The sequence below is a fragment of the Equus przewalskii genome, chromosome 31 (genome assembly GCF_037783145.1).
Source record: "Equus przewalskii isolate Varuska chromosome 31, EquPr2, whole genome shotgun sequence".
Classification (NCBI taxonomy): domain Eukaryota; kingdom Metazoa; phylum Chordata; class Mammalia; order Perissodactyla; family Equidae; genus Equus; species Equus przewalskii.
Window position 1 is genome coordinate 6,666,757 of NC_091861.1, and position 13,050 is coordinate 6,679,806.

The window sequence follows — 13,050 nt, forward strand, 5'->3', positions numbered from 1 at the left end:
AATGTAAAAATATTTTCTTGACAGCTCCACAGTCTTTTTATCCACAAACATGGTATACTCTCTGTCTTTAAAGTCTTACAGAATGGTTTTCTGTAAAATTTTATACAGATCTTGTTTGCCTTTCCTTAAATTTATTTTTCCCAATATTTTTTCGTATTTTAAATATCTTTAAAAATTATGTTTTCTAGCTGATTTTGTTCTAACATTGCTAAACTCATTAATTGTAATAATATGTTTGAGATTCTTTAAGGTTTTCTGCAAATAATGACAGTTTTGTTTCTTCCTTTTTTGATTTTTATGACTCTTCTTTCTTTCCTTTCTTACTGTATTAGCTAGGACCTCCAGTACCATGCTGAATAGAAGTGTGGTGGCAGGCATCCCTGTCTTATTCCTGATTTCAAAGACGATGCCTTTAATATTTAACCACTAGTAATGTTTTCTGTAAGTTTTTGGTAAATACTTTTTATCAGGTTAAGGAAGTTGTCTTCTGTTCCTGTTTTGCTAATCATTTTTATCAAGAATGGGTATTGAATTTATTAACTTGTACTTTTCTGCACACTATTGCAACGAATATCTAGGAATTTGTTAATGTCTATTGCTGTAATAATATAATTGTTCTCCTTTAATAACTTGATCTGGTGAATTACATTTATAGATTTTTTCTAATGTTAATAGGAATATAATAAAAATATTATAACTACATAATAATAATAACTATTGTTATTGTTATACTCATTTTACAAATGGTGAGGCTGAACACAGGGAAGTTAAGTACACTTGCTCAAGATCGTAGGGCTACAAAGTGGTGGAGCTGGAATTTTGACACAAGGAGTCTAGTTCCAGACTTGATGCTGATCCATGTTATACATCACTGAAACTAATTAGCTAATATCTTTTTTTAGCATTTTTAATTTGTTTTTGTCAATAAGATTGGCTTGTAATTTTTTTCTCTTATCTTTCTGGTCTTTTTTTGATACCAAGATTATACTGGTCTCATAGAATGAGTTGGGTAGCATTGCCTATTTTTCTGTTCTCTAGAAAAGTTTGTGTAAGAGAACCATTTTGTTCTTGAAACATTGGGGGAATCACCTGTGAAACCATCTGAGCCTGGAGATTCTCTCCCATGAGGGAGTGGGGAAAGTTTGTTAACTATTGGTTTAGTTACTTTTATTGTAATAGGACTATTCAGGCATTCTATTTCTTCTTGAAACACTTGATAAATTGTACTTTTGTAGGAATTTGTTCATTTCATAAGCCAACAGATTTAGTAGCATAAAGTTTTTCATTGTACTTTTATTATTTTTTTAACACTTTCAGATTTGTATGTATAACCTCTTTTTCTTTCTTAATATGGTTTCTCTGTGCGTGTATTCTTGTTCCCCTGTTTGATCTCACCAGATGTTTGCCCGTTTTATTATTTTTCTCAAAGAATCAGCTTTTGACTTTGTTGATCTTCATTATTCTCACATTTCTTTTTCATTAATTTTTGCTTTTATCTTTATTATATTCGCATATTGAGGAGAAAGGTTAATGTGTTGTTCTATCTCTAACGTTTTGTGTGAAATTCCATTGAACTTCAACCTCTTTTTTTAGTTTTAATGTAATTATTTCAGGCGATAAATTTTCCCTTAAGTATACCTTTTACTGCATCCCCAAGTTTTAGTATGTACTAGACATTTTTATTGTTTTTTTTATTTTCAAATTTTTTTAGTTATAAATATTTTAATATCCTTTATGATTTTTCTCCTTGAGTTGTGGAATTTAGCCTTTTTATTTTTGATTTCTATTTTAATGGTAATGTTACAAAGAACTTGATTTGTATGATATCTGTTCTTTGAAATCTACTAAGACTCACTTCGTGGCCCAGACTGTTTCACTTTTAAATGTTCAATATATGTTTGAGGAGAATTTGTGTTTCCAATGTTGGTGCAAGCTGCTATATATGAAACTTGTTAATTGAGCTTTTCAAATTTTCTTTATGTTCAGTATTTTTTTAACCGCAATCTATTAATGATTGAGAAATTGAAATTTCTCATTATGGTGATGTGTTCACCTATTTTTCTATGATGTTCTAACAATTTCTTTTTAATATATTTTGAGAGTATCTTTTGGAATGCACAAAAGTTTACAATGGCATTTCTTCCTAGTGAATTGAATTTTATCATTGTGTGGTGACATTCCCTATTCTTAATAATGCTTGTTCTATTAAAATCTAAAGTTTTGTTTCTTAATTTGGTATAACAAACTGCCTTTAACTGGTGAATGTAGCCCTTTTATATCTATTTTGATTACTCCTGTATATGGACATGTTTCTATCACTTTTTGCTTTCTGTTTGTCATGCTTTTCAATGCTTATCTTTGTCCTCTTTCTTGTTTTTTTAAAAATTGTAGTAAAATATATATACCATAAAATTTACTATCCTAACCATTTTTTAAGTGTACAGTTCGGTAAAGTACACATTTTTGTGCAACCAATCTCCAGAATTCTTTTCATCTTGCAAAATTTTTCCTTGATTTTTAAAAAATTGAGGTTTTTATTTGTTTTCTTGTTCCCATTTTACTCACTACACGTTCTAGCAGTTTCTCATAGTTACTTTTGAATTTTATCATGCATATTTAACAGAGACTCAATTTAATATCATAAATCACTCCTTCCAAACAATTTAAGGACCTTAAACTCTGTTGCCTCTTCCCAATTTCTGTGCTCTTTTTGACCAATATTTTAGTTATATCCTTGTTTACTGTACTGAGACATATATATAATGCAATCTTATATACGTTTGTTTACATTCATATTTGCGTTTACTAATTTCTTAGCCCTCCGTTTCTTTTTCACTAGACCTTCCTTCTGAAATCATTTTTATTTTTCCTGAAAGGAACCTTTAGATGTTCCTTTAGTGCAGATCTGACTGTGGTAAACTCTCAATTTTTTTTTATATGAATCTCATTATTTTAGCCTCACATTTGAAAGTAATTTTCCTGGGTATACAATTTTAATTATTTTCTCATCTCTTTAAACATATTTTCCAATGTTTCTATTGTTAACTTCTTAGATGTCTGCTCTGAGTCTAATTATCCTTTTTTTTTGAGGATGGAGAATAGGTGATTTGTCTTTTTGCTTTGATTTCTTTTAAGGACTTTTTTTTAATTTGGTGTTATATAATTTTATTTTTTAAGAGTTTCTGGATTTGAGTTACTTCTTATTTTTCTTCATAAATTTAGAGCTTCCTGTGTTGGTGGATTCATGTCTTTAACACATATTTTTTTCATTTCTAAATGTTCCATAAAGTTGTTTTATAAATCTACCTGGTCATTTTTGATAGTCTTTTGTCATTTCCCCATTTTTATGATTTCCTTTTATTTCTTCAAACATTTCATACAAAGCAATTTTATGTAGATATCTGATAATTCTAATATCCAAATACTATTGAGGTTTATTTTTATTGTTTCTGTTGTTTGCTTATGTTTGTTTGGTCTTTGGGTGTTTGGGAATCTATGATTGTAAGCTCATGTTTGTGTGCTCTTAAAAAACGTAGATTTGAGGCTCTTTTCCTCAAAGAAGATTTGCATTTCCTTTTCCTGGGAGGCAGGTAGTTCTACTGACTTGAGTCTACTTTAGCCTCCTCTTAAGTTTCGCACTTTAGCCAGGAAATTTAGCTTTCTCTCCTTGCTTCTGGCCTAAAGTTTAGTTTTCACATCAAGAGCAACCCTTGTTTTAATCATTTGTAATCATTCAGTATAATTTTTTTTAATTTCACAAATATCCATTGATTTCATGAAACCTTTATTGTGACCATCATGTCTTGTATCTTATAGTCTTTATTTGTAGAAACTGAGGTACTAGAAGGTTGGATCAGCTGTTCCTTTGCAGTTAGCCTGCTAGCATAAGGAATTAAGGACGTGAACAGAGCACCGTGTTCTTAGGATCTGTCCAAAAGTAGTTCATTTCTTTTAATTTTGAATAATTTTGGCCCTTCTTAACTTCATGATAGCTACTTTGATGGCCAAATTTGGTCCCTAGGTTGCAGAATTGGTAACTTATATTCTTTTTACAAAACTGTAGGAACTAGTCCAGGCTAGTGAGCGATTAAAAAACCAGTCCAAAGAGCTGAAAGACGCACACTGTCAGAGGAAACTGGCCATGCAGGAGTTCATGGAGATCAATGAGCGGCTAACAGAATTGCACGCCCAAAAACAGAAACTTGCTCGCCACGTCCGAGATAAGGAAGAAGAGGTGGACCTGGTGATGCAAAAAGTTGAAAGCTTAAGGCAAGAACTGCGCAGAACAGAAAGAGCCAAAAAAGAGGTTAGTAGTCAGGCAAATTTTGTAGTGCCCATGGGGTAGTGATTAAAGCTGCTTTTTCAGACTAGTGAAATAATATGTATTTCATTCTCTAATTTTTGAAAAAAGTTATTTTTTTAGTTTGGTAATATTATTTAATAATTTCAAAGTTTGAGTTATCTTCCTATTACAAGGTAGATTCCCATGGGGGAAAAACATTCTTTTGGAAAAGCAATTATAACCGTGAAATCTGCTTTTTTCATTTTATTTTAAAGCTGGAAGTTCACACAGAAGCTGTAGCTGCTGAAGCATCTAAAGACAGGAAATTGCGTGAACAGAGCGAGCACTACTCTAAGCAACTGGAAAATGAATTGGAGGGACTGAAGGTACCATTTGATTTCACATTTATGAAGTCGAATTAATAATCTCCTCTTTAGGCTTCATAAGAATTAGCTATGTGCTCTCTTTGGTGTAGAGTGAAAACTAGCTATCTTTCAAACCTAGTGTTCTTAATTCTCTTTCTTGCCAATAGTGAACTGATACGGACTTCCTAATCATGTTGGACAGAAAGGGAAGCCTGTGTTTAGTGGGGAGAAGAAATTTTCTGGAGGGAGTTAAAATATTTGTGACAGGCTGTGTACCTGGACAAGAGGTATTGGCAGTCTGCGTGGGAGGCGTTAGCTCGCCAGACCCTGTATCTTATAATTGACCTAGGGGAGGCTCAGAGGTAGCTTTGCAGATACTTCTGTTAGGTGAGATGAGATGATAATGGGCATGGGCTGGCACATCTCAGCAGAAATGCTTAGCAAGGGAAATCCTTGTGCCAGCTCTAGAAGTGGACTACCTGGTTTTAAACTCTAGCCTCATCGGTTACTAGCTGTGTAATGCTGGACAAAACATTTAACCTCTTTGGATCTTAATTTTCTCATCTGTAAAACCCTGTCTCGTTGCTTTTATGTAAGGAGTGTATATATATGTGCGTAAGCTGACGCAATTTATAAGTGCTCAGTAATATTAAGATTATGTATGTCAAAGTGAGAGAGTTAGGGTTAAGTTGACATCATATTTGTACAACACTAAATTATAATGTGAATATGATGTCTGCCTTTGGTTGACCCTACCCTTTGCATATCTTGTTTCCTCTGCACTGTCTGTCAGCCTCCAGCCTCCACCCACTCCTTGTGTAACCGTGCCTAGTCTAGGGTCTTATTCATCTGGCAAATACAAGAATCAAGTTGAATGTTATCTCAGGAAGTCTAAGTATTTCTTATTCTGTGCTGCTATAGGATTCTGTTAATAACTTTAGCAAAGCTCTTATTGTAACTATTTTTTAACAGTGTCTCCCCCTCAAACTGTGGCCTAGCTTATTGAAAACAGACTAGTATATTATTAACCTGGCAAAGGACCATATATTTAATACTTGTTTAATAAGTGTATTAAATCAGTTAATGAATGATGTAGTAGAATTGATCAGAACTTGCTTTTTCTCTGATGATTGAATGTCAGTGATACGAGTAAGGTTTCTCTGCTATAAACACAGATATAAACTCTAGATTTTATTTCTTTGTTTGCAGGGGGCGTTGTTTTGTTTTACTTTTTTGATTCATCATGATTACACAGTCTCGGTTAGCTTTTCAAAATAGAATTGTTTCTTCTGTAAACACGTATGCTTCTAGAGCAGGATTAGTGTATGGAAGTCATTACATTACCATCTCGAATAGTTTTCAGTCAGAGACTGCTCTGTTTCCAGCACTATCTTAGATAATTCAAGTAATGAACAACAATCATAAAGTGCAAATTGGAAAGAATCTTAGAGCGTATTTGCATTTGAGGAAATTGAGACCCAAAAGAGTTAAGAATTTTGTAGTCATAAGTGATACAGTATAATTTAAGCTCAGGTTTTCCAGCTCCCAGTACCATGTTCTCTCTAACAATTTGCTTTGTATTTTTTTCTGTAACAAACACTGCTGCACTGAAAACTTTGAATTACCTGTATTGACCTACTGATCACACACTCAAAATCTCTCGTATCGTTTATAAATTTGAAATAGTGATAGAACTACCCAATAAATAAATTAATGCATTTAAAATGGTTAGCCCAGGGCTTGACACAAAGTAAAGGCTGAATTGGTGTTACTATGATTATTATCATACTATCACTTCTTTAGGACATTTTCCAAAAGTGCAATTTCTTGGGGCCGGCCTAGTGGCACAGCAGTTAAGTTGGCACGTTCCACTTTGGCAGCCCGGGGTTCACCGGTTTGGATCCCAGGTATGGACCTGCACACTGCTTATCAAGCCATGCTGTGGTAGGCGTCCTGCATATAAAGTAGAGGAAGATGGGCACAGATGATGGCTCAAGACCAGTCTTCCTCAGCAAAAAGAGGAGGGTTGGTGGCAGATGTTAGCTCAGGGCTAAGCTTCTTCAAAAAAGAAAAAAGTGAAATTTCTTGGTTTAAAGGTATACACATGTAAATTTTAAAACTATTTTGGCCCTTCTAAAAGCTTTTAGGAATCGTCACTCCATTGAGAATACTTTTCAAGAGAATCGGAGGGAGAAATAGTTCTTGAATAACAGTTAGCAACTTCAATACCCCGCCTCCAATAACAGATAGGACATATAGACAGAAGATAAATAAGGATATAGAGGTCTTGAACAACACTATAACCAACTAGACCTAACAAACCTATCTAGAACCCTCCACCCAGCAAGAGCAGAGTACACGTTCTTCTCAAGTGCACATGGCACGTTGTTCAGGATAGACCAATATTAGACCAGCAAAATAAGTCTCAATAAATGTAAAAAGACTGAAGTCATACAAAGTACCTTCTCCAACCACAATGAAATGAAGCTAGAAATCAATAACATAAGAAAAACCGGAATGTTAAAAAAAAAGTGTGGACATTAAACAAGACACTTAAACAACCAGAGGATCAAAGAAGAAATCACAAGGGAGTTAGAAAATACCTAGGGATGAATCAATGAAAACACCACATAAGATGCAACACAGGCATTGCTCAGCGGGAAATTTATAACTGTAAATGCCTATATTAAAAAGGAAGAAAGGTCTTAAATCAGTAACCTGACTTTATATCTTACAGAACTAGAAAAAGAAGAGAAAGGAAACTCAAAGCTAGCAGAAGGAAGGAGATAATAAAGATTAGAGCAGAGTTAAATAAAATTAGAATAGAAAAATAATAAAGAGAATGCGTGAAACCAAAAGTTGATTCTTTGAAAGATCGACAAAATTGACAAAAGTTTCTCTAGACCAACAGAGAGGGTGAGAGAGGGAGGGAGGGCAGAAACATAACTATCATCAGAAATGAAAGTGGATACATTACTACCTATCAGCAGAAAGCAAAAGGATTATAAGAGAATATGATGAACAATTCTGTGCCAACAAAGCAAATAACTAGATGAAGTGGACAAATTCTAGAAGCACACAAATTACCTAAACTGACCTAAGACAAAATAGAAAATCTCAACAGACCTGTAATAGGTGAGGAGATTGAATCAGTAATAAGAAACCTCCTGACAAAGAACAGCCCAGGACCAAATGGCTTCACTAGTGAATTGAACCAAATGTTTAAAGAATTAATACCAATCCCTCTTAAACTCTCCCAAAGAATACAAGAATAAGGAACACTTCCTAACTCATTCTGTAATGCCAGCATTACCATGGTACCTAGGCCGTGTTAAAAATACCACAAGAAAAGAAAATTACAGATCAGTACTCCTAATGAATAAAGATGCATAATTGCTCAACAAAATACTAGCAAACCAAATCCAAAACCACGTTAAAAGGATTATGCACCATGATAAAGTGAGGTTTATCCCAGCAATACGAGGGTGGTTCAAAGTAAGAAAATAAATAAATGTAGCACATCACATTAATAGAACCTAAGAAGAAAAAACACATGATCATCTTGATTTGATGCACATAAGTCATTTCCCAGAATCCAGCATCGTTTCATGATAAAAACTGTCAAAAAGCTAGGAATAGAAGGGAACCTACTCAACATGGTAAAGGCATTTACGAAAAACACACAGCTAACATGCTCAATGGTGAATGATTGAAAACTTCCTCCCTAAGATCTGGAATGAGACAAAGATTCCCATGTTGACCATTACTATTTAACATTTTACTGGAGATTCTAGCCAGAAGACTAGACAAGAAAACAGAAATAAAGGCATCTAAACTAGAAAGGAATAAGTAAGGCTATGTCTATTTGCAGATCACATGATCCAATCTAAACAGTATCCCAAAGAATACTACCACTTTCTAGTCCAGCATATAAGAGCTTGGAAGTTGCCACTTCATTCTAACAAGTAAAAAACTGAACAAATTGAAAAATCAGCAGCTCTTCTTAGATCTGTCAGAGAAGTGACATCACAGGACAAACCACTGCCCCCAAAGTTGGAGAGACTGACAGGCAGATACAGAGAATCACAGCTTATCAGAGCAGAAACCTTTGTGAGACTCAGGGCCAGTGCAGGGAAACCTGAATGGTAATGGAAAAAATTGCTGGAGGCTCAGTGAGGTCAAGTCTGAGAGATGAAACCCCTAGGGGAACCCAGTCATACTGTTGTGAGTTTTACCTCCTGGAGCGCTACCAGTTTTGCTCAGTGAATATCAAAGAAAAAAATCCCTTTGTGCTGACAGTAGGGGGAACCATTTTAAAACATGCCAGAACATTCTGTTCTTCTTAACAAGATCTGCCCTCAAGAGAAACTCTTCAACCAGAGCCTACCTTGCTAAGGTTTTATCAGAGCCTAACTGACTTGAGGGAAGGGAATACCCATTCGCAGCCCACTCTCACCACCCTGTCCAACTAAGGGAGCAGGGGAGGAAACCTGACTAGGCCGTATGGGGTTCATAGTTCAGAGGCACAGGCTCCGTAAGACTGATAGCTAACCTCAGGACTGTGGAATTCTTCCACGTGCCCCACTCCTTACCACCACATTACTGAAAGCCTATTTACAGCAGTTCCTTTTACCCAGTACATCATATCTTCCTGTCAGCAAAAAATTACAAGACATACTGAAAGGCAAAAAACACAGTTGGAAGAGACAGAGCAAGCATCAGAACCGGACTCAGGTATAGCAGGAATGTTGAAATTATCAGACCAGGAATTTAAAGCAATTATCATTGATATGCCAGGGACTCTAATGATAAAGTAGAGAGCATGGAAGAATAAATGGGCATTGTAAACAGAGAGATGGAAATGCTAAGAAAGAACCAAAAAGAAGTGCTAGACATAAAAACACTGAAGAATGAACAGAAATGAAGAATGACTTTGATGGCTTTATTAGTACACTGGACACAGCAGAGGAAAGAATCTCTGAGCTTGAGGATGTCTAAATAGAAACTACCAAAACTGAGAAGCAAAGAGAAAAAAGACTGAAAACCAGAAAAGAATATCCAAGGACTCTGAAACAACTATAAAAGCTGTAACATATGGTGGAAATACCAGAAGGAGAAGAAAGAGAGAAAGGAACAGAAGAAATATTTGAAACAATAATGACTGAGAATTTCCCTAAATTAATGTCAGGCACCAAACTGCAGATCCAGGAATCTGAGAGAGCACCAAGCAGGATAAATGCCCCCCAAACTGCACCAAGATATATCAATATATTTTCGAACTACACAGAAAATCAAAGATAAAGAAATCTTGAAAGCAGCCAGAGGAAAAAAATACCTTACTATAGAAGATATAAGAATTACAACTGACTTCTTTTCAAAAACCCCTGCAAATAAGAAGAGAGTGGAGTGAAATATTTACAGTGTTGAGAGAAAAAAACCCACCAATATAGAATTTTGTACCTTGTGAAATTATCCCTCAAAAGTGAAGGAGAAATAAAGACTTTCTGAGACAAGAATTGAGGGAATATGTTTCCAGTAAACCTGCCAGGCAAGAAGTGTTAAAAGAAGTTCTCTAGAGAGAAGGAAAACGGTATAGGTCAGAAACTCAGATCTGCATAAAGAAGGAGCATCAGAGAAGGAATAAGTGAAGGTAAAATAAATAAGAATTTTCATTTTTCTTATTAATTAATCTAATAGTTTGTTCAAAACAATAATAGCAACAGTGTATTTGATTATGTATGCTTATATATATGCTTATGTATAACTGAAATGAATGACAGCAACGATACAAGGGATGGGAGGGAGGAATTAGGATTATTCCACTTTAATGTCCTTGCACTATCCATGAAATGGTAGAGTGTTATTTGGAAGTGGACTTGGATTGGATGTAAAGGGATATTGCAAACTATAGGACAACCATTTTTTAAAAAAAAGTATAACTGATATGCTGAGAACAGAGAAAAAAGAAAATGCTTAATTAAAACCATGAAAGACAGAAAAGGAGTGGAAGACAAAAATAGAAACAAAGAACAAGGGCAACAAATAGAAAACAGCAGTAAATATGGTAGATATTAATCCAAAAATATCAACAATCACTTAGAATACCAGTCATCTAAGTACACCAGTTACAAAACAGAGATTGTGTTAGATTGGGTCAAAAAACAGTATCTGACTATGTGTTGTTTTTAAGAAGCCCACTTTAAATATACAGACACATATAGATGAAAAATAAATAGATGAAGAAAGATACACCATGATAACACTAATCAAAAGAATGTGGGAGTAGCTATATTAATTTCAGACAACGTGGAATTCAGAGTAAGGAAAGCTTTTAGAAATGAAGAAAGACATTACATAATGATAAAGGAGTCATTTCTCCAAGAAGACATAACAATATTTAATGTATATGTGTGTAACAACACAGCATCAAAATGCATGAGGCAAAAATTGATAGAACCGCAAGGAAGAATAGATGAATCCACTGTTAAAGGTGGAAACGTCAACACCCCTCTATCAGAAATGAGCAGATCCAGCAGGCGTAAAATCAGTAGGGACAAAATTGAACTCAATAACATCATCAATCAGATGGATATAAGGGACATCTATAGACTATTTCATCCAACAACAGCAAAATATGCATTCTCAAGTTCGCCTGGAACATTCACTGAGATAGACCACATTCTGGCCATAAAACAAACCTTTAGAAATCCTTAACAAATTTAAAAGAATAGGAATCATACAATGTCTACTCTCAGACCACAATGGAATTAGACTAGATGTCAGTAACAAAAAGATAGCTGGAAAAATTCCAAAATAGTGGAAATAAGCAAAACTCTTCTAAATGACATATGGGTCAATGAAAATATCTCAGGAGAAATTTTAAAGTATTTTCAACTAAATGAAAGTGAAAACACAACTTCTCAAAATTTATGGGATACAGTGAAACAGTGCTTAGAGAGAAATTTATAGCATTGAATGTATATATTAGAAAAGAAGAAAGATCTAAAATTAATAATGTTAACTTCCAACCTAGGATACTAGAAAGAGAAGATCAAGTTAAATCTAAAGTAAACAAAAGAAAAAATAATAAAAATTAGAGCAGAAATCAATTAAATTGAAAACAAGAAACCAATAGAGAAAATCAATGAAACCAAAGCTTATTCTTTGAAAAGATCAATAAAATCAATAAACCTCTAGCCAGGCTAATTACGAAGAAAAGAGATCCTTTCATGTATTTTTGAGAAATATATTAACAAGCCTTCGAGCTTTAATCTATTCTTACATTCTAGGAATTAGTTGCTCATATAACGGTAGAATTTCAATACAGCAATGGATTACAAATGTTAACATTTTATTAAAAATTGTTGCCGTTAAATTGAGATGAGTCTGTAGTTTTATTTGTATGCTGTTTTGGTTAGGTTTTCTTTCAGGGTTATGTTAACTTTACATAAAGAAAAATGAAGCTTGTCGTCTTTGTGCTCATAGATACAAACTCTTCCTTGAAATCTGAAAGAATTCTCCTGTAACACATCCTTTGTTGTTATATGGTAGCTTTGTCAGAGCTTTATTATTGTTGATTTGTTTTGAGACAATTTGGTTTACTTATATTTTCCACTAAAAATGTCTTTCAAACAGACTTTTAAACTTATAAGCATTGGATCAAATACTTTATATAAATTTAATAACTTCCCTGGGAACTTGAAAAGAAGGGAATTACCTGTAGATAATAGTTTATATTATTTCATATATTTATAATTCTCTTGACACTATAGTTCTTCTTTAAAATTTTTTCTTTCTGTAGTAAATCTTTTTGCAAAGAATATGCTTAATCTATATTTTGCATGCTGTGCTTTCTGCTGTATTTTTAAACTCTTTTATTGTAAATTAAAACATAAAACAAAAGAAAAAAGAGAGAAGACACTACTAATATCAGAAATGAAAGAGGGACATTACTACATAACCCATGTACATTAAAAGGATAATAAAGGAATACTATCAGCAACTCTCTGCCCACAAATTTGATAACCTAGATGAAATAGACCAGTTCCGTGAAAGACACAAGCTGTCAAACTCACATAGGAAGAAATAAATAATCTGGAAAGGCCTCTATTAAAGAAATTGAGTCAATAACTAAGAACCTTTCAGAACAGAAAGCATCAGGGCCAGATGTGTTCACTACTGCATTCTACCAAACATTTAAGGTAGAAGTCATACCAGTTCTCCACAATCTCTCTCAGAAGATGGAAATAGAGGGAAGGCTTCCCAACTCATTCTATGACACCAGCATTACACTAATCATAAAACCAAACAAAGACATTACAAGAAGAGAAAGCTATAGACCAACATGTCTGATAGACATAGATGTAAAAATCCTCAACAAAATATCAGCAAACTGAATCCAAT

The 13,050-nt window shown here is 34.0% G+C and overlaps 1 protein-coding gene across 20 annotated transcripts in view; it reads left to right on the top strand.

The window, feature by feature from the left end:
* The window catches only part of CDC42BPA (CDC42 binding protein kinase alpha), a 327,094-nt gene that overhangs the window by 208,722 nt on the left and 105,322 nt on the right, over window positions 1-13,050 (top strand). For 14 of the 20 annotated variants that reach the window (XR_011535396.1, XM_070602640.1, XM_070602622.1 and 11 more), the window contains 2 exons: window positions 4,064-4,306; window positions 4,558-4,668. Coding sequence is in view for 18 of the 20 variants with exons in the window: in XM_070602640.1 (XP_070458741.1) it covers window positions 4,064-4,306; window positions 4,558-4,668 (354 nt within the window). In the remaining 2 variants the exon portion in view is untranslated. The remainder of the gene's footprint in view (window positions 1-4,063; window positions 4,307-4,557; window positions 4,669-13,050) is intronic. The other 6 variants (XR_011535397.1, XM_070602631.1, XM_070602635.1 and 3 more) reach the window with 1 other exon arrangement.